This window comes from Rana temporaria, chromosome 6 (assembly GCF_905171775.1).
Source record: "Rana temporaria chromosome 6, aRanTem1.1, whole genome shotgun sequence".
NCBI classification, from domain to species: domain Eukaryota; kingdom Metazoa; phylum Chordata; class Amphibia; order Anura; family Ranidae; genus Rana; species Rana temporaria.
The window spans coordinates 26,193,845-26,216,149 of NC_053494.1; the positions used below are offsets into that span (position 1 = coordinate 26,193,845).

General features: G+C 46.9%; 1 protein-coding gene across 3 annotated transcripts in view; it reads left to right on the forward strand.

Moving 5' to 3' along the window:
- TRAF7 (TNF receptor associated factor 7) overlaps window positions 1-22,305 on the forward strand; it is an 89,546-nt gene that overhangs the window by 12,088 nt on the left and 55,153 nt on the right. For 2 of the 3 annotated variants that reach the window (XM_040356490.1, XM_040356491.1), the window contains exons 2-4: window positions 15,488-15,602; window positions 18,809-18,866; window positions 21,877-21,968. In XM_040356490.1, the coding sequence (XP_040212424.1) occupies window positions 18,815-18,866; window positions 21,877-21,968 (144 nt within the window). In that variant the 5' untranslated portion in view covers window positions 15,488-15,602; window positions 18,809-18,814. Of the gene's footprint in view, window positions 1-15,487; window positions 15,603-16,794; window positions 16,799-18,808; window positions 18,867-21,876; window positions 21,969-22,305 lie in introns of all 3 variants that reach the window. The other variant, XM_040356492.1, reaches the window with a different exon arrangement.

Here is a 22,305-nt window from a genome sequence, read left to right on the forward strand (position 1 = left end):
GAAAATGCTGCAAAAAAAAAAATGAAAACATTTTTTTATTTATACTCACCCAAAATACCTGTTGCTATGCGGATGTTCCTAATCTGCCTCCTCCTTATCTGCGGTGGGTCTTCTTCCGCATCCTCCCTCTTGTGAATGTGGCGCGCTGTCTCTTGGGAACTGTGTGTATCCCAGAGAGCAGCCACCCATTCACAAAGCGGCACGAGCCTCGCGCATGCGCAGTAGGAAACGGGCAGTGAAGCCGCAAGCTTCACTGCCTGTTTCCCTTACTGAGGATGATGTGTGTGTGTATGTATGTATGTGTGTGTGTATATATGTGTGTGTGTGTGTGTGTATATATATATATATATATATATATATAGTGAGGAAAATAAGTATTTGAACACCCTGCTATTTTGCAAGTTCTCCCACTTGGAAATCATGGAGGGGTCTGAAATTGTTATCGTAGGTGCATGTCCACTGTGAGAGACATAATCAAAAAAATCCAGAAATCACAATGTATGATTTTTTTAACTATTTATTTGTATGATACAGCTGCAAATAAGTATTTGAACACCTGAGAAAATCAATGTTAATATTTGGTACAGTAGCCTTTGTTTGCAATTACAGAGGTCAAACGTTTCTTGTAGTTTTTCACCAGGTTTGCACACACTGGAGGAGGGATTTTGGCCCACTCCTCCACACAGATCTTCTCTAGATCAGTCAGGTTTCTGGGCTGTCGCTGAGAAACACGGAGTTTGAGCTCCCTCCAAAGATTCTCTATTGGGTTTAGGTCTGGAGACTGGCTAGGCCACGCCAGAACCTTGATATGCTCCTTACAGAGCCAATCCTTGGTTATCCTGGCTGTGTGCTTCGGGTCATTGTCATGTTGGAAGACCGAGCCCCGACCCATCTTCAAAGCTCTAACTGAGGGAAGGAGGTTGTTGCCCAAAATCTCGCAATACATGGCCCCGGTCATCCTCTCCTTAATACAGTGCAGTCGCCCTGTCCCATGTGCAGAAAAACACCCCCAAAGCATGATGCTACCACCCCCATGCTTCACAGTAGGGATGGTGTTCTTGGGATGGTACTCATCATTCTTCTTCCTCCAAACACGGTTAGTGGAATTATGACCAAAAAGTTCTATTTTGGTCTCATCTGACCACATGACTTTCTCCCATGACTCCTCTGGATCATCCAAATGGTCATTGGCAAACTTAAGACGGGCCTTGACATGTGCTGGTTTAAGCAGGGGAACCTTCCGTGCCATGCATGATTTCAAACCATGACGTCTTAGTGTATTACCAACAGTAACCTTGGAAACGGTGGTCCCAGCTCTTTTCAGGTCATTGACCAGCTCCTCCCGTGTAGTCCTGGGCTGATTTCTCACCTTTCTTAGGATCATTGAGACCCCACGAGGTGAGATTTTGCATGGAGCCCCAGTCCGAGGGAGATTGACAGTCATGTTTAGCTTCTTCCATTTTCTAATGATTGCTCCAACAGTGGACCTTTTTTCACCAAGCTGCTTGGCAATTTCCCCGTAGCCCTTTCCAGCCTTGTGGAGGTGTACAATTTTGTCTCTAGTGTCTTTGGACAGCTCTTTGGTCTTGGCCATGTTAGTAGTTGGATTCTTACTGATTGTATGGAGTGGACAGGTGTCTTTATGCAGCTAATGACCTCAAACAGGTGCATCTAATTTAGGATAATAAATGGAGTGGAGGTGGACATTTTAAAGGCAGACTAACAGGTCTTTGAGGGTCAGAATTCTACCTGATAGACAGGTGTTCAAATACTTATTTGCAGCTGTATCATACAAATAAATAGTTAAAAAATCATAAATTGTGATTTCTGGAATTTTTTTTGTGGATTATGTCTCTCACAGTGGACATGCACCTACGATGACAATTTCAGACCCCTCCATGATTTCCAAGTGGGAGAACTTGCAAAATAGCAGGGTGTTCAAATACTTATTTTCCTCACTGTATATATATATATATATATATATATATATATATATATATATATATATATATATATATATATACATACAGTACAGACCAAAAGTTTGGACACACCTTCTCATTCAAAGAGTTTTCTTTATTTTCAGGACTATGAAAATTGTAGATTCACACTGAAGGCATCAAAACTATGAATGAACACATGTGGAATTATACATAACAAAAAAGTGTGAAACAACTGAAAATAGATTTCATATTCTAGGTTCTTCAAAGTAGCCACCTTTTGCTTTGATTACTGCTTGGCACACTCTTGGCATTCTCTTGATGAGCTTCAAGAGGTAGTCACCTGGCGCAGCACCCCATCACTCTCCTTCTTGGTCAAATAGCCCTTCCCCCGCCTGGAGGTGTGTTTGGGGTCATTGTCCTGTTGAAAAATAAATGATGGTCCAACTAAACGCAAACCTGATGGAATAGCATGCCGCTGCAAGATGCTGTGGTAGCCATGCTGGTTCAGTATGCCTTCAATTTTGAATAAATCCCCAACAGTGTCACCAGCAAAGCACCCCCACACCATCACACCTCCTCCTCCATGCTTCACGGTGGGAACCAGGCATGTAGAGTCCATCCGTTCACCTTTTCTGCGTCGCACAAAGACACGGGGGTTGGAACCAAAGATCTCAAGTTTGGACTCATCAGACCAAAGCACAGATTTCCACTGGTCTAATGTCCATTCCTTGTGTTCTTTATCCCAAACAAGTCTCTTCTGCTTGTTGCCTTTCTTTAGCAGTGGTTTCCTAGCAGATATTCTACCATGAAGGCCTGATTCACACAGTCTCCTCTTATCAGTTCTAGAGATGTGTCTGCTGCAAAAGGTGGAAGAACCTAGAATATGAAATATATTTTCAGTTGTTTCACACTTTTTTGTTATGTATAATTCCACATGTGTTACTTCATAGTTTTGATGCCTTCAGTGTGAATCTACAAGTTTCATAGTCATGAAAATAAAGAAAACTCTTTGAATGAGAAGGTGTGTCCAGACTTTTGAAACTTTTGGTCTGTACTATATATATATATATATATATGTGTGTGGGTAAAAATATTTCAGTTGCATAATCCTATCCAGTTGTGTAGGAAAATACTAACAATTATTTAACGGTCAGCAGATGTGGGGTTATCAGACAGTGGTATAAAAAAAAAAAATTTCAGGAGAAAAAATCCGTTCTATTTTTCATGATTTCTATATGTGTGTCTGAAAAATTCATGTCTATGTGAACCTCACTTGACTGTGAACTGTCGGAAACATTGCCTGCTGTAAAAGATAAAGGCAATACGGTTGTTTCATAGTAACCATTGTTCACCGAAATGCTTCAAACATTCATAATTAAAGAAAAAAAATGTGTGATCTGACTTCTTGCTGCTGTTTGTGTCATAAAGGTATGAAGGCTTATTTTTATTTATTTTTTGTGGTTTTCTTTAAGGTATAAGCATATAGGCATATATTGCATAAGCCGACCTAACTCAGAATCTACGACGACTTATGTTTAAGTGTATGCTCAAACAGAGATATGCTTAAACATATCTAAGATACGACGGCTTGCGCCGTCCTATCTTAGGTTGCAATATGTTGGATGGCCGCTAGGTGGCGCTTCCATTGCGGTCGGCGTAGAATATGTAAATGAGGAGATACGCGAACGTACGCCCGGCCGACGCAGTACTTTTACGCCGTTTACGTAAGAGATAGGCCGCGTAAAGTTAGAGCTAGGCCCTAGTGGAATAGTAATGTCAAGTATGGCCGCCGTTCCCGCGTCGAAATTTGAATTTTGTACGTCGTTTGCGTAAGTCGTCCGTGAATCGGGATTTACGTCGTTTACGTCCACGTCAGCCGCAATGCACACTGGGAAATGTAGGTGCCCGGCGCATGCGCAGTTAAAAAAAAAAAACGTAAAAAACGTAAGGTCAAGCACTATTAGCATACAACACGCCCCCCTAACACACATTTGAATTCGGCACCCTTACGCCCGCCCGCTTTAGGCTACGCCGCCGTAACATAGCAGGCAAGTTCATTGTGAATCATGTACTTGCCTAGCTAACTTACGACGGCGTAGCCTAAACACGCTAAGCTACGCCGCCGCAACTTTAGGCGATTGTCTGTGAATCTACCTATTGCTATTTGCCAGTTGTTTACAAAACTCAGTAGCTCAGGTTGATTTTTACCCCTATTGGCACAGATAAGCTTCCAGTCTGTAAATGCATCTAACTGTAGTTACCCAAAAATATATTTTCCAGTAAAAGAAGCTTTAAATCGAGGGAAGAAAAACCTGTCCAGTTAACCTGTGTAAAAAAAATATACCAGCGTAGCATAAAATATGCAGCAAAAGTATAATTGTTCATAAAAGCTCCACCTTTTATCACTAAAAACCATTCCTAACGTGCAGGGCTTTTTTTCAGGGGGAACTTGGGGGAACTCAGTTCCACCACCTTTGGCTCAGACCCTTTGGTGCCTGCTCACCAAAATCACTTGTAAACACAGAAGTCTGGTTTCTGTATTTACAAGTGACAGCTCTGCACTCTGTGTGTAACCCCCTGAACTCTGCATTCTGTATGTAATGCAATCCTGGTATTTAATGCCCCTTTAATACCCTTCTACTGTTTGTGAAATCTGAACAGGGTCGTGGTTGAGTTCCTGCACCTATTTTCTGAGAAAAAAAGCTCTGCTAACGTGGAGCTCCACCCAAAAGGGGAAGTTCTGCTTTAAGCACTCCCCCCCCCCCCTCCGCCACATTTGACATGTAATTTTATTGGGTAGGGAGTGGGTACCTAGTTTTGACAGGTACCCGCTCAGATCACTTAGGACATACAAATGAAAGTTCTGAAGCCACAAGCTGCCACACGTTTGAAACGCAGAGAAGGAGAGAAGCGATGGTTCAGGTGAGCCCATGGCTGGACCCTGGGACAGGTGAGTGTGTGTTTTATTAAAAGTCAACAGCTAAATATTTTGTAGCTGCTGATTTTTTAATAAACACAAAAACGCCTTGAGCTTCTCTTTTTAACCACTTCCAGCCCAAGGACGCCATATGACGTCTTTGACTTTCAGTGGGAATATCTGAGTGATGTATTTTCAGCCAGCGATTCTGTGCATCATAAGAACCATCATAGCGGAAGTTCTGCCGCTTGATCGTTCTTACAGGCGACGAGAGCGTCTGCCGCAGGATGATGACCATAGAAATTTCCAGGGACCAGTCATCTCCATGTCCATTGGAGGCCCGGGCGCAACATTATTACGTCACGTCCGTGCCATGGTTGTAAACAATGCTACGATCGCAGCCGTCGGCATGAGATGGTGTTTTTTTTTTTTTTTATATCGCTCCCATGCTTTCCATCCTGGAGTAGAGATGTGGGGTCTTATTGACCCCGCATTTCTCCATAAAGAGAACCTGTCGTGAACCATTCCTATTACAAGGAACGTTTACATTCCTTGTAATAGGAATAAAAGTGATACAAAAAAAATGTAAAAGAAAGTGTAAAAAATAAAGAATTAAAGCGCCCCTGTCCCCAGTAGGGGTGTCAAATTTAATTGGTGCATCGCGATTCGGGTGTCCCCGGTGCGGCACCGATGCATGCGACCGTAATAATGGATGTTTAGCCCCGCCCCTCCCGGGAGAGCGCTCCGTTCAGATGTTACCTTGTTTCTCAGTGTTTGTATATGGCACGCTCATGTGACTGCCCGGCCCGCCTCTCTCCTCTCTGCTCTTACGTCTCGCGTCTCTCCTGGCGTATGGCATATGTTCAAAGTGCTGAATTATAAAGCTTGTTTTGAGAGTTCAGAAAAAAGGTGGCGTAGAGCTGGAATTACTCTGCAGAGCTGAGTGAGGAGAGCTGATTGGAGTGAAGGGAAACGCCCCCTTCACACAGGAACAGAGCTGATGGTGTCAATCGCAGACTGTATGCTGGAGCCCCCGTCACTTTTTTTTTTTCCTCTTGGTGTCCGGAGATTTTGTCAGAAGTTACTCATGCTGATAGCAGCAGACAGAAATGACACTCATAGGTGGATTCACAGAGAGTTAGGCTGGCGTATAAGTAGATACGCCGACCAACTCGGAATCTGCGCCGACCTAAGTTTAAGTGTATTCTCAAACTGAGATACACTTAAACCTATCTAAGATACGACAGCTTGCGCCGTCGTATCTTAGGGTGCAATATTTAGGCTGGCCGCTTGCTGGCGCTTCCATTGCGGTCAGCGTAGAATATGTAAATCACTAGATACGCCTATTCACGAACGTACGCCCGGCCGACGCAGTACAGATACGCCGTTTACGTAACGCATTATCAGGCCTAAAGTTATTCCATCAAATAGCTGGAATAGTAATGTTAAGTATGGCCGTCGTTCCCGCGTCGTTTGCGTAAGTCGTCCGTGAATAGGGATTTACGTCCACGTCGAAACCAATAGGACCGTGCGGCGTACTTTGCCGCAATGCACACTGGGATATGTAGGCGGACGGCGCATGCGCCGTTCGTAAAATACGTCAATCACGTAAGGTCACCCCCCCATTACCATAAAACACGCCCCCTCAGCTAAATTTGAATTAGGCGCCATTACGCCCGCCCGATTTACGCTACGCCGCCGTAACTTAGCAGGCAAGTACTTTGTGAATCATGTACTTTCTTCGCTAACTTACAACGGCGTAGTGTAAACACGATACACTACGCCGCCGCAAAGTTAGGGCGATCTATGTGAATCCACCTATCGGTGCTCTGGATTGAGACCAGTACACACTGTAGGGGAGTATGCTTTGTTCACATTTCATGTCTGAGGTTTACAACCACTTTAGGCCCCTTTCACACGGGCGGACCGTCCAGGTCTGCCTGTCAGTTTTTTCGGCGGACCTGAACAAGCGCTCCATAAAACTATGGAGCGTCGGATGTCAGCGGTGACCGTGTCCGCTGACATCCGATCCGCTAAATTCCGACGTATGGCCATACGTCGCCATCCATCCTGGTGGATCGGGTGAGTTTTGATGAAACTGACATGCTGTCTGTTTTCGGCCGATCTCTCCATAGACGAGCATTGGTGCTCGACAAGCCCCTTCCCGCTCAGTGAGCAGAGAGGGACCTGTCATCCGCTGGCTCAGTGGAGATGAACGGAGAGATCGCCCGCTGAGCTGGCGGACCGCTGCAACGGATCCTTCCCCGTGTGGAAGGGGCCTTAGAGTACAAGTCTGCGAAGACATTAAAAATGTGAGAACAGGCAGGCCGTTATTGTGAAAGCAATTATACTATGCGTGTTACATGTCACCACAACCGTCAGAGTAAGAGCTTGAATTCTAAGGCCATCATTCACGGTTCACTCTAAACCAGGGGTGGGCAATTATTTTTTCGATGGGGCCACATGAGAAACTAAAAATATTTTGGAGGGCCGGGCCAAAAGGCTAAACTCAATACTGCATAAAATCAATTGTATTTCTTTATAAAAAGCAGTAAATATCATTGTTGGAAAACTGGTACGAGTACTTGTTATAGACATGGCACAGGAGGGGGATAGAGGCTGGGGACATGGCACAGGAGGGGGACAGACGCTGGGGACATGACACAGGAGGGGGACAGACGCTGGGGACATGACACAGGAGGGGGACAGACGCTGGGGACATGACACAGGAGGGGGACAGACGCTGGGGACATGACACAGGAGGGGGACAGACGCTGGGGACATGACACAGGAGGGGGACAGACGCTGGGGACATGACACAGGAGGGGGACAGACGCTGGGGACAGGCAGCCACTGTTTAATCAATAACAATTGATTAAACAGTGGCTGCATGTGATGGCACAGTGGCTGCGTGTGATGGCACAGTGGTTGCGTTTGATGGGCACAGTGGCAACAATTGATGGCACAGTGACTGCGTGTGTTGGCACAGTGGCTGCATGTGATGGCACAGTGGCTGCGTTTGATGGGCACAGTGGCTGCGTTTGATGGGCACAGTGGCTGCGTTTGATGGGCACAGTGGCTGCGTTTGATGGGCAGAGTGGCTGCGTTTGATGGGCAGAGTGGCTGCGTTTGATGGGCAGAGTGGCTGCGTGTTATTGGCACAGTGGCTGCGTGTTATTGGCACAGTGGCTGCGTGTTATTGGCACAGTGGCTGCGTGTTATTGGCACAGTGGCTGCGTTTGATGGGCACAGTGGCTGCGTTTGATGGGCACAGTGGCTGCGTTTGATGGGCACAGTGGCTGCGTGTGATTGGCACAGTGGCTGCGTGTGATTGGCACAGTGGCTGTGTTTGGGAACAGTGGCAACAATTGATTGCACAGTGGCTGCGTGTGATTGGCACAGTGGCTGCGTTTGATGGGCACAGTGGCTGCGTGTGATTGGCACAGTGGCTGCGTGTGATTGGCACAGTGGCTGCGTGTGATTGGCACAGTGGCTGCATGTGATTGGCACAGTGGCTGCGTGTGATGGGCACAGTGGCTGCGTGTGATGGGCACAGTGGCTGCGTTTGATGGGCACAGTGGCTGCGTTTGATGGGCACAGTGGCTGCATGTGTTGGCACAAGTGGCTGCATGTGTTGGCACAAGTGGCTGCATGTGTTGGCACAAGTGGCTGCATGTGTTGGCACAAGTGGCTGCATGTGTTGGGCACAGTGACCCCTCCCGGCCCTGCCTACTGTTATCACCGCGGCGGGGAACATTACAGACAGCGTTCGTTTAAACAGCTGTTTTCCCCGCCGCTCATAGACACTCCCCCTTGGACGGATCTGTCCAATCGCGAGCAAGGGGGAGTCACATAGACACTCCCCCTTGGACGGATCTGTCCAATCGCGAGCAAGGGGGAGTGTCTATGTGACTTCCCCTTGCTCGCGATTGGACAGATCCGTCCAAGGGGGAGTGTCTATGAGCGGCGGAGAAAACAGCTGTTCAAACGAACGCTGTCTGTAATGTTCCCCGCCGCGGTGATTAACGTGGCAGCGGCGGGGCCGGATTAAAAGGTCCGCCGGGCCGTATACGGCCCGCGGGCCGTAGTTTGCCCAGGTCTGCTCTAAACTGATAACCTGTTCAGGCTTGAAAGCCAAGGAAGTGTCCACTGCCGGAGAATGAGGGAGCGCGAGGGAGCGCCGTCTGAGGGAAAGCAGAGGATCAGCAGATAAACTGGCTTTTCTTGTCCCCTAGACAAAAGCTGATTAAGGCATTGTCAGGGGGGAGTACTGTAATCGGAAATAGGTAATAAATACCTGAAAGTGTTAAACTTACACAGTACTTGGCATGCATGGAAAAAATGTCTTGACTCAGTCTTCTTTAACCACTTGCCGACCTCCTCATGTAAATATACGTCAGCAGAATGGCACGGACAGGCACATGCACGTACCTATACGTCCTCTGCTTGACGTGGGTCGGGGGTCCGATCGGGACCCCCCCCGGTACATGCGGAGGTCGGTAAGCCTCGGGGAGCGATCCGGGACGACGGCGCGGCTATTCGTTTATAGCCGCTCCGTCGCGATCGCTCCCTGGAGCTGAAGAACGGGGAGAGTCGTATGTAAACACGGCTTCCCCGTGCTTCACTGTGGCGGTGTATCGATCGAGTGATCCCTTATATAAGGGAGACTCGATCGATGATGTCAGTCCTACAGCCACACCCCCCATAAGTTGTAAACACACACCAAGTGAACACTAAATGTTACAGCGCCCCCTGTGTATAACTCAAAAACTGCAACTGTCATTTTCACAATAAAGAATGCAATTTAAATGCATTTTTTGCTGTGAAAATGACAATGGTCCCAAAAATGTGTCAAAATTGTCCGAAGTGTCCGCCATAATGTCGCAGTCACGAAAAAAATCGCTGATCGCCGCCATTAGTAGTAAAAAAAAAATGCAATAAAACTATCCCCTATTTTGTAAACGCTATAAATTTTGCGCAAACCAACCGATAAACGATTATTGCGGTTTTTTTTTTACCAAAAATAGGTAGAAGAATACGTATCGGCCTAAACTGAGGAAAAAACATTTTTTTATATATATTTTTGGGGGGTATTTATTATAGCAAAAAGTAAAAAATATTGAATTTTTTTCAAAATTGTCGCTCTATTTTTGTTTATAGCGCAAAAACTAAAAACCACAGATGTGATCAAATACCACCAAAAGAAAGCTCTATTTGTGGGGGAAAAAGGACACCAATTTTGTTTGGGAGCCACGTCGCACGACTGCGCAATTGTCTGTTAAAGCGACGCAGTCCCGAACTGTAAAAACACCTTGGGTCTTTAGGCAGCATATTGGTCCGGGGCTTAAGTGGTTAAGACGTGGAGGAGTATAGAAGTCAGTTGTGAGGACAGTATAAGTCCTGGATAGATAGATTTTGTAGAGGAGATGTCAAAAAGTACTGATTGTTAAGAATGTGTTAGAACTATTAAAAGAGTTGGAAAGTCAGAAGGTTTTTTTATCTTAAAGCGGTGGTTCACCCTTATTGACAACTTGCCATCATTAAATTAGGCATAGTAGCGCGAGCTACAGTAAGCCTGTATTTATTTTTTTAGCCCGGTACTCACTGTGCAATCCTAGCGAGACGATTCCGACTCCCCGCGGGGAATGGGCGTTCCTATCCAGAGGCAGCATGATTGACGGCCGGCTATGGCACGTCACGCTCCCCGAAGATAGCCGGAGTAGGTCTCGGCTCTTCACGGCGCCTGCGCACAGACTATGCGCAGGCGCCGTGAAGCGCCAAGTCCTATTTCGGCTATTTCCGGAGAAGCGTGACGCGCCATAGCCGGCCGTCAATCATGCTGCCTCTGGATAGGAACGCCCATTCCCCGCGGGGAGTCGGAATCTTATCTCTACGATTGCACAGTGAGTACGGGGCTAAAAAAATAAATACAGGCTTACTGTAGCTCGCGCTACTATGCCTAATTTAATGATAGAAAAAAAAATGTTTTATTAGGGTGAACCACCGCTTTAATGCATTCTATGCATTAAGATAAAAAGCCTTCTGTCTGCAGCCCCCCTAATACTTGGCTAAGCCCATCGCTGTCCAGCGATGTTCACGAGTATCTCGGCCGTCCAAGACTCAACCCCCTGATTGGCTGAGACACAACAACGGCGCCATTGTCTCCCGCTGCTTTCACTCAAAGTCAGTTAGCCAATCAGGAGAGAGAGGGGCGGGGCCAGGCCAGGAGCTGTGACTCGGCTTGGGTGCCTCCATAGTAAGCTGCTTGCTGTGGGGGCACTTGGCAGGAGGGAGGGGCAGGAGCAGCGAAGATTGACACAAGAAAAGGAGGATCTGGGCTGCTCTGTGAAAAACCACCCAACAGAGCAGATAAGTATGACATTTTTGTTATTTTTATAGAGAAAAAAATAATGAGAATTTAGTATCAGTTTAAGTGTGGCACTGGGAGGCCATGGCAGGGACGGACAGATGAGCAGTCAAAATGGATTAGAGTGGCACTTAAAGTGATATATAAGCTTCCATTTACAAAAAAAAATAACAAAGATAGTATACTTACTTGCTCTGTACAATGGTTTTGCACAGAGCAGCCACGATCCTCCTATTCTTGGGTTCCTCACCGGTGCTCCTGGCCCCTCCTCCTTGGTGGCTGACCCCATAGAAAAAAGCTTCCTATGGGGACACTCATGTGTGCTCGCTCCCCTGAGCCACCCTGTCTATTGGCACAGACAGCTTGACCACACCCTCTTCTCCCTCGTCATAGGATTTGATTGACACGAGCTGGAGCCAATGGGTTCCACTGCTATCCGTCTGCCCAGTGAGGAATGAGGGAGCCAAAAGAGCTTGTGATTAAGGATGAGCTCCGGCGTGTTCGCATAGAACACGTGCAGAGCCCGCCAGGAAGTGAGCACGGCACTGCGCTAATCACAGCCAGGGAGACATTGTCTCGAAGCTCGGCTGCAGGGATCGTAAAATGTCTCCCTGGCTGTGATTAGCGCAGCGCCGTGCACACTTCCTGGCGGGCTCTGCACGTGTTCTATGCGAACAAGCCGGAGCTCATCCTTACTTGTGATCTTGTGCACAGGGCTGGATCGAGACTCGGGTAAGTATAAGGAGGAGGAGGGGGGGCTGTTGAAGGGGGATCTTCTACAACGTAGGGTCTTTTGCCCTAATGCATTAAAATGTTACTAAACCCACGACAGTAAAATCAGTGGGCTGGATTCAAGAAGCAATTGCGCCTGGGTAACCATAGTTACACAGCGCAATTGCTTACTTGCCCTGGCGTAACGAATGCTCCTGATTCAGGAACCTCGTTACGCCGACTGCAGCCTAAGATATGCGCGGCATAAGGCTCTTATGCCCGCATATCTTAGGCTGCATTCTTGCGATGGCCGCTAGGTGGCGTTCCCGTTGTGCACAGCGTATAGTATGCAAATTGCATACTAACGCCGATTCACAACGTTACGCGAGCCCTGCGTACGCAGTTTACGTTGTTTCCGTACGGCGTTTTTCGCGTAAGGCTGTGTTACGTATACCCGTCGTTCCTGCGTCGCGAAATTTCAAATTTACGTAGTGATTCATGAATGGCGCTGGACGCCATTCACGTTCACTTTGAAGCAAATGACGTCCTTGCGACGTCATTTGCCGCAATGCACGTCGGGAAAGTTTCCCGACGGAGCATGCGCTCTACGATCGGCGCGGGAACGCGCCTAATTTAAATGATTCCCGCCCCCTACGGGATCATTTAAATTGCGCGCGCTTACGCCCAGCATTTTGCCGGCGCGCCCACGCAATTTTCGGAGCTACTGCTCCGTGAATCAAGGGCAGCGCAGTAAATTTGCGGGGGCGCAGGGCAAAAACTTTGCCCTGCGCCTCCGTAAAAAAAGCGCAATTGTACCTGAATCTAGCCCAGTGTGTATATGCAGTAAAGCATGCTTGTTATACTCGCTGTGTAACCAAAGGGGTTAATACTCTGCATTGTGTAAAAAAGGCTGTTTGATCCTGTCTCCTCTTATCCTCTCCTTTTGTCCACAGTCCCCTATCCATCTCTTAATTAAGGATGAGCTCTGGCGTGTTCGCATAGAACACGTGCAGAGCCCGCCAGGAAGTGAGCACGGCGCTGTGCTAATCACAGCCAGGGAGACATTGTCCCGATGCTCGGCTGCAGGGATCGTGAAATGTCTCCCTGGCTGTTATTAGCGCAGCGCCGTGCACACTTCCTGGCGGGCTCTGCACGTGTTCTATGCGAACACGCCAGAGCTCATCCTTACTCTTAATAGTACAGAGCCTTGGGGGCAACTCTGCACATGCTCAGTTTGGTGTGTATTGCTAGAGAGTTTTTTTTTTTTTCTTGGGACGGTGCATAGGGCCAATCGGCACTGTCCAGACAGAGGGTCAGGGGTCCTACAGCACGATGGGACATTCAGAGTAGAATGAAAACTCCTCCTACAAGCTTGAAGCAGACACTGATAGAAGTGAACAGAAACGTACAGGACTCCGGAGTGCAAACCGCAGCCGCTATGTGTGAACTCGGCCTCAATCTATACTTGTGATAAATTCAGTACATGTACAGTGTATATCTGTATGTATATTGTGCTTAGAAGTTCTTAGCCACTTGTTGTGTACGTGACACATATCTGTGTAGTACATGTTAGGAAATCCAGGCAATATGTTCTTGTAGCCGTGTCATGGAAACTGTCTGTGTTTGTTAGTGTTGTCTCCACGTGGGCTCTTTCCAAGTGTGTTTAATAGGAACAAGCTGTGGGAATGTAAAGTCCAGAGAGCGTATCTACACTGAGCGTGTCCTGACCCCTGCTGCTTCATGCTGCTAAATCCTATTCTTCTGCCGCACATTCCTTCACTGATATATGAGAAGAGCCACAGGTATGCAAATTGTAAGCTCCTGGGCCATTTCATTCAACTTTGGAGTTCATGCTCAATGGTCCCAGTCTGTGTATAGCCAATGATTTTTGTTTTTTGGGGGGGGTTGCTGTTAAATCTTTAATAGACTGCCGTATATACTCGAGTATAAGCCGAGTTTTTCAGCAAATCTTTTTGTGCTGAAAATGCCCCCCTCGGCTTATACTCGAAGTCACCGTTTTGCGCCTGATCTCCCGGACTTTGGGGGCCCCAGGTACTGGCCGACCGTAGGTCCCCATGTAGCCCCACTTTTCCTCTACAAGTGTGCAAAGTTTGTTGTCTGGGGGACCTACGGCACTGATTTTTCAAAGCCGGGCACCCCTTCCATAGACTCCCATATTAAACGTCAGTCTAGGCATGGGCACAGTGAGGCATGCACATGGGCACAGTGAGGCATGTAGATGGACACCCTAGACTTATACTAAAGTCAATACGTTTTCCCATTTTTTTGTGGTAAAATAGGTGCCTCGGCTTATGTTCGGGTTGGCTTATACTCGAGTGTATACGTACTTTGGGGTAGATTCACGTAGATCGGCGTTTCTTTGTGCGGGCGTAACGTATCCTATTTACGTTACGCCTCCGCAACTTTTACAGGCAAGTGCCGTATTCTTAAAAGAAAGTTGCGGCGGCGTAGCGTAAATAGGCCAGCGTAAGCCCGCCTAATTCAAATAGTGAAGAGGTGGGTGTTATGTAAATTAGGCTTGACCCGACGTGATTGATGTTTTTCCCGAATGGCGCATGCACCGTCCGTGGAATTTCCCAGTGTGCATTGCTCCAAAGTACGCCGCAAGGACGTCATTGGTTTCGACGTGAATGTAAATGACGTCCAGCCCCATTCACGGACGAATTACGCAAACGACGTAAAAAATTAAAAATTTGAAGCGGGAACGACGGCCATACTTAACATTGGTACGCCGCACTTACGCCACCATATAGCAGGGGTAACTATACGCCGGGAAAAGCCTAACGTAAACAGCGTAAATCTACTGCGCCGGGCATACGTTCATGAATTTGCGTATCTTGCTGATTTACATATTTCGACGCGTAAATCAGCATACACGCCCTTAGCGGTCAGCGAAAAAATGCAGTTACGATCCGACGGCGTAAGAGACTTACGCCGGTCGGATCTAATAGAAATCTATGCGTAACTGATTCTATGAATCAGGCGCATAGATGCGACCGGCTGGAATCAGAGATATGATGGCGTATCTGGAGATACGCCGTCGTATCTTGTCTGTGAATCTACCCCTTTGTTTGCTAAAGGATTATCTATAATAAACAATTGCTATTTGTTTTCCTTTTAAAATATACTGCTTATATATCTTCCCATCCTTTGATACATCACAGTGCTGCTGACCTCCTGCAGCTTCTTTGCACCCACTTCCTGTCTTCAGCTGCTGCCTCGTGTCATTGCAGACATTGGAAGACAGGGACAGAGGGTTGTCACCCTGTACCAGGATGTGCCTGAAGCAGGACTGTCATTGTTTTAATGAAAGCTTCAGAATTACCTTTTGAAATTAAATAGGCATGCTATAGAATTTTTTTGGTGTATTTTTGTGATTTGATTTATTTTAAGTCTGACAAGACACAGCTGTTGTCAAGGGCAACATATATCTGTCTCCCCATTTTTCCTTCTTAGGGAGACCTCTGCCTGCACATGGGAAGCCTGTTACATAATGTAATGGTCTCTTTGTTTTCTCTCTCTCTGCAGAGGACCTTCGGTGCAGCCCTGAGATGCCAGCCTAGATTATGACCACGAGTAAGAATCCACGGTTCAATCATTTTTCAGCTGGTGCCACGAACATTCCACCAGAAAACACAGACAGGTACCAGCCTTTCCTCCCTACTACTATCTGCTCTATCTATTGTGCCACACACTCTGATAACCGTTCACAATAGAAATGACAAGCCAAACTACTGTATGCTATATCATCAGATGCACAGCTTTACACCTTCGGGTCGCCCACACTTTCTGTTGACCTTTTATTATTAGAACACATCCCCACCCGCTGTTTCGGGGTCAGTGTCCATATGTTTCATGACTTTTGTCAGTCATCATCTGTTAGAACTTTAATATTTAAAAGTAGAACTGTGGCAGGCTTAAAGTGGAGGTTCACCCTTTAAAAAAAATTCTAAAATCACACGGAGTCGCGCCATCCTACCGACAGAATGCCGGTGGTTTTTTTTTTTCTCAGCACATACCTCTTAATCCCGATTTTCGCCTCACGGCAATCCCGCGGGAGTGGGCGTTCCCAACCACTGGCTGTGATTGACAGGCTTCCGAACGGCGCATACTGCGCGTCACAGGTTGCCGACAGAACCCGAACATCGGTGCGCAGGTGCCGTATGGAGCCGCACCGACGTTCGGGTTTTTTCGGCAACCTGTGACGCGCAGTACTCGCCGTTCGGAAGCCTGTCAATCACAGGCAGTGCTTGGGAACGCCCACTCCCGCGGGATTGCCGTGAGGTGAAAATCGGGATTAAGAGGTATGTGCTGAGAAAAAAAAAAAACACTGGCATTCTGTCGGTAGGATGGTGCGACTCCGTGTGATGTCAGAATTTTTTTTGAGGGTGAACCTCCACTTTAAGGGTCCGTTCACACTTGAGCATTTTGTAGCTCAGCTGAAAAACGCTCACCAAGCAAAAACCTATTGTTTTCATTAGCCCTTGCTCACATCTGAGTGTCCTGTCGCTTGTAGCAATATGCTTGTCGCTTAAAAAAGTACAAGAGCTACTTTTCAGGCAGAATTAATCATTTTTGCCCCTATAGACTTCAATGGAAACACCTAAAAAAAAAAGCACGCTATGAGCTTAAACAGCAGTTCCCTGCCCCTTTTTTTTGCTTGTTGAGTGTTTTTGAGCTTCACGCTACAAAGTGCTCAAGTGTTAACTTGGCCTCAAACGTTTCCATATTCCGAACAAGCCGTAAATAAACGTTATTACAAGCCCACACTGGCCTCTTCACATTGCACACGTTGAAATTCATTCTCAAACTTCCCAAGGAAAGTCCTTTTAAAGTGGAGTTCCACCCAAAAATGGAACTTTCACTTTAAAGAATGGCGGGGGGGGGCAGAAACCCTCCTTTTTAGAGGGTTCCCGCTCCCACTTCTCCCTAGGTCGCCTCTGTGACTGGAAGTAAGTCGCCTCTCCCCCCTCCCTCTCCACAATCAACTGGGACACGTCACAGGTCCCAGATGATTGCTCCGCCAATCACGGTACGTGGCTCGCGCATGCGCAGTGCGTGCCCGGCTGTGAAGCCACAGCGGGGCGCCCACAGTGACAATGCCAGCACTGCAGAGAGGAGGGGGAGACGAGCAGGGCTTTGTTCCCCCGCATCGCTGGACCTTGGGACAGGTAAGTGTCTGATTATTAAAAGTCAGCAGCTGCAGTATTTGTAGCTGCTGACTTTTAAAAAAAATTTTTTTTTTTAGGCGGAACACCCCTTTAAGTCAGGTCTTGGCACCACTCCTCTTCGACCCCTTTCACACAGACTTTCCGATCAAGTCTACCTGTCAATTTTTTAGGCGGACCTGATCAGGCACTCTATGCACCTCTATGGAGCGGCGGATGTCAGCGGTGACGTGTCTGTGAAATCCAGACGCATGGAAACCCTAATTTCCATCCGTCTGGAGAATCGGATTGGATGCAGGTGGTCCGTTTTGATCTCCATAGAGGACAGCAGGACTTTGAGGTCCTTCTCCGCACAGTGTACGGAGACGGACCTGTCATCTGCCTGCTCAGCAGGGATCACAGTCAAGCCCGTGTTAAAGGGGCCTTCCTGTGTACTTACTTTTCTGTTTCCTAGGACAACCACCTTTTAAAAAAAATGCATTGTGAGTTTTTAAAGCGTTGCATTACAGCCCATCTGTGTGAATAGCTGGTTCCCTACAGTGCATGCTGGTGGCGATGAAGGAGGAGGAGGAGGGTAGAACCTCTGGGTGATCTCACCGCACGAGATCACCCAGAAGTGGGTGCGGGTCCTGTCAATAACAGGTACCTGCATCCCCCCCCCCCCCAAATGGGGCCAAACGTGGCACCGCAGGGGGTGGGGGGGAGGCATATAAGCGGAGCTTCCACTTTCTTTTGGGTGGAGCTCCGCTTTAACAACCAGAAAAAATGCACCCTGGGTGTGTCTTTGGTGTAGTTCCTATTGACTTCAATGGAGGCGGGAAAGTTAACCCACCTGGCATTTTCTTATGTCTCTCGAGGAGTCTATTGAAAAAATCTCTGTGCTGAGCTCCCAGGTCAGTTGTGACCATTAGGGGCTCCCAATCTCCCTGCTGAATTCCTCTTTATTTTATATTATGCAGAGTGTAACAGGAAGAGCTAGAACATACAGTACAAAGGTGGAGGAAAACACCCAAATCTCCAAGGTGGACTGCACCAGGGTCAGAAACTGTAGGATGCAGAGATCACAGCTGTACTATCCATGACATATAGGAAGCCACCAGGCTCCGCTTATAATTAAAATATCACAAATCAGTTTGGGGTGGGCATACATACCCTTCTTTCTTTATTCGGTCTCCTTTCTTGGTATTGACCCATCCAGCTCTTGGCAACCCTTTCTGTTTTGGGGTCTTTTTTTTGCTGCTTTCTTCTGTATTCCTCACCACATGTTAGGCCATTACTTTGTATTCCTCGCCACTTGCTAGGCAATTGACTTCATGTACAGGCATACCCCGCTTTAAGTACACTCACTTTACATACACTCGCGAGTAAGGACATACCCGTGAGTGTATGTAAAGTGCCTTACAAGTACTGTACAGACATTTTGCAGCCGCAGTAGAAGGAGCTGAAGCTCAGAGAGCATAGCCCGCCCAGTTCCAGTGTGCCCCTGACACCCCCACTACAGCCCATGAGACCTTAACTACAGCTCCTAACACCCCCACTACACCCCCTGACCCCCCACTACACCCTATAAGTGCAAAAAGGTATTGTTTCACTTTAAGTACATTTTCGTTTTACATACATGCTCTGGTCCCATTGTGTACTTAAAAGTGGGGTATGCCTGTATACATTTTGTATATTACAGACCAGAATGGAAACTACATTTGGGCCAGCATTCACAGCAGTGACAACAATTACAAAAGGTATGTTCAATTAATTCAATTAGAATTAGTGTATTTGGTATTTTGTAGATGATATATAGTTATTAAAAACTTAGGCCCAGATTCTCAAAGGACTTACGACGGCGTCGTATCTATGCGGCTGATTCTTAGAATCAGTTACGCATAAATTCGGCTAAGATACGAGCGGCGTAAGTCTCTTACACCGTCGTATCTTAGGGTGCATATTTACGCTGGCCGCTAGGTGGCACTTCCGTAGATTTCCGCGTTGAATATGCTAATGAGCTAGATACGCCGATTCACGAACGTACGTGCACCCGGCGTAGCAAGATACGTCGTTTACGTAAGACATACGCCGGCGTAAAGTTACCGCTCATAAAGCAGGGGTAAGTCATGTTAGGTATGGACGTCGGAAACGTACGAACAGCGTCGTGTTTTACGTTGTTTGCGTAAGTTGTCCGTGAATGGGGCTGGACGTAAGTTACGTTCACGTCGACTAGGCATTGAGCGGGCGTAATTTAATTAGAAAATTTGACGTGATACTGAGCATGCGCGCGCATGCGCCGTTCGTTAAAAATGTCAATCACGTCGGGTCACGATACATTAACATAAAACACGCCCACACTAGCCTACTTTGAATTACGCGGGCTTACACCGGAACAGTTACACTACGCCGCCGTAACTTTGGTCGCAAGTTCTTTGAGAATACGGGACCTGCCTCACTAAGTTACGGCGGCGTAGTGTATCTGAGATACGCTACGCCCGCCTATAGATAGGCACTTTTTTGAGAATCTGGCCCTTAAAGTGGAAGTACAGGCAAAAACTCTAAACCTTCTCCCACCCCCATTCTAAGACTAATCTATCTAACCCTGTAAAGAAAAGATCACTATACTTACCTATTCTGAAGACGCTCCGGTCCGGGTTCCAGCGGTGTCTTCTGTTTGCAGGAGAAAGCCGGCAATGACTGGGAAGTGACGTCACCCATAGACTTACTATGGGCCTTCCATTGTCAGCTGCCTCTCCTACACACTGAAGCCCGCTGCTGACCGCTCAGCCTGGGATTGGACTGGCTTCAGAATAGGTAAGTATAGCAATCTTGTCTTTACAGGGCTAGATAGATTAGGCCTAGAATGGGGGTGGGAGTAGGTTTAGAGTTAGTTAGTTTTTGCCTTTGCTTCCACTTTAAGTCCATGTTTGTGGCAAATGTCATATTGTAAAGTGTTAGGTAAATTTTCTATTAGAAAAGTTCCTATTTTCCCCTCATTAGTTTAAATAATTTTGATGTATAAGTTGTCGTCAAATGATTAGGCACCAGTATTGCCTGTGATTTCCCTGCAGCTAATTTTTCCCCATTACAGACTTTTAATGTCTTGTTCTGCACTGTCTCTGTGCAGAGGTGGCCTACTTGGTAGGGGCAGGGAGTTGCTTCCTCATGTCAGAGATGACTCCACCTGATGACTGGTGATCTAATATCTGGTGGGGGAACATTCAAGAAGTGGCAAGAGAAGATGAGGAAGCACAGATCTGCAGAAACAGGGAAATCCTTGGGCTTTGTATATCCTTGGAGAACAGTCAATAGCACAGTAATAGCATCACCAAGGGGATGATTTACTTAAAAACCGGAGAGTGCAAAGTCTGGTACAGCTGTGCACTTTAGCCAATTGGCTTCTAACTTCAGCTTGTTCAGTGGAAGCGATATTAAAGTCTTTGGGTTTTTATGTTTAAAAATAACTAACATGTTATTCTTATCTGCTCTATGCAGTGGTTTTGCACAGAGCTGCCCAGATCCTTCTCTTCTCGGGTCCCTCACCGGCACTCCTGGCTCTTCCCTCTGCTGAGTGCCCTCACAGCAAACCGCTTTCTATGGGGGCACCAGAGTCGAGCCACTGCTCTGTGTGTCCATTCAGACATGGAGGTGTGGCTCAGCCCCCCTCCCCCCCACCTTATTGGCTCACTGAATTTGATTGACAGCAGTGGGCGCCAATGGCGCCTACTGCTGTGTCTCAGCCATTTAGGAGGGGAGTCCCAGACAGCCAATGCTCTCAGTCAACATTGCTGGGTCGAGAGGGGCTCAGGAAAGTATTACGGTGGCTGAGGGAGGCTGCTGCACACACAAGGTTTTTTTTGTCTTAAAGCGGTTGTAAACCGCATATATAATTTTTTTTTTTTTTTTTTTTTTTTACCTGCAAGGCAAAATGCATAATCAGCTAATATGCACCGCATAATAGCTGATTATGAAATACCTACCTCAAAACGAGGTGAACAACACTTACCTGGTTCACGCCGAGCGAGATGTCATCTTGCTCCGGCGTGGCTTCCGGGTATCGCCGCTCCAGCGCTGTGATTGGCTGGAGCGGCGATGACGTCACTCCCGCGCGTGCGCGCGGGAGATTTAAAATCGGCAAGGTCCGGCGGCTGCCGGATCTTTCGCCGTGGATTCCCCCCTGCGCATGCGCCGCCCGCATTGCGAGGGGAATATCTCCTAAACCGTACAGGTTTAGGAGATATTCTTTATACCTACAGGTAAGCCTTGTTATAGGCTTACCTGTAGGCAAAAGTCAAAAATAAAAAAACCTGCTTTTAGAACCACTTTAGGCTTTGACTAAAAATAAAAAGACCTGGAAGCTGATTGGTTTCTATGCAGAGCTGCACCAGATTTTGCAGTTTTAGTAAATTGACCCCCCAAGTCTCACTCCAAATAGCATGAGATTGAACGTCAGAAAAAAGTAGCGACTTGTATGATTTTGTACTACAGACTACTTTGAAAACTTTGAGGCTGAAGGCCTATGGATGCCTAGGCACAGGAAGTGCACTGCTATTTTTCAGGAATTATTCAGGACACAGGGTAGAGATGTTTAATATAACAGAACAGTGCATACAGGTTTTTCGCAAAGTACAAATTGGAATGACAAAGGCCCGCAGAAGCCAAACTGAGCTCGAAACGTTTTTCCCTCCATTGCCTTACTCCATGTGTGTGATTTCAATAAAAAAAAATCAGGACTGGGTACCAGTATCCCGCTTTTCTATCTTTCAGCTGAAAGTGCGAGTACGTTTAAACAGCATCGCAGAACGCCATCGACTTCCAGCACTTTAGCATTTTCACCCAGGGATGAAGATGATGTTATGGTGAGTAGGAAAGACTCCAGTGCTCTATGTTGGCATACATGAGTATTCAATAATTCCTCATTATAACACAGACTTTGTAGCGCTGAGAAAGAGGGGGAGTGTGTGTGACCAGGTCTGTTAAATCACTGAGTGCACTGGGCAGTATGGTCAACTTTCAGCGCTTAATAGAGTGCACGGTCATATTAGATAGACCATGCTATTGCTTTAGACAAAATAAAACAAGGTTATAGTTAGTCAGGTTGAAAAAAGACAGTCCATCTAGTTCAACCATAAAAATAATAAAATCCCATATACCCAATTCTTTACCCACAGTTGATCCAGAGGAAGGCGGAAAACC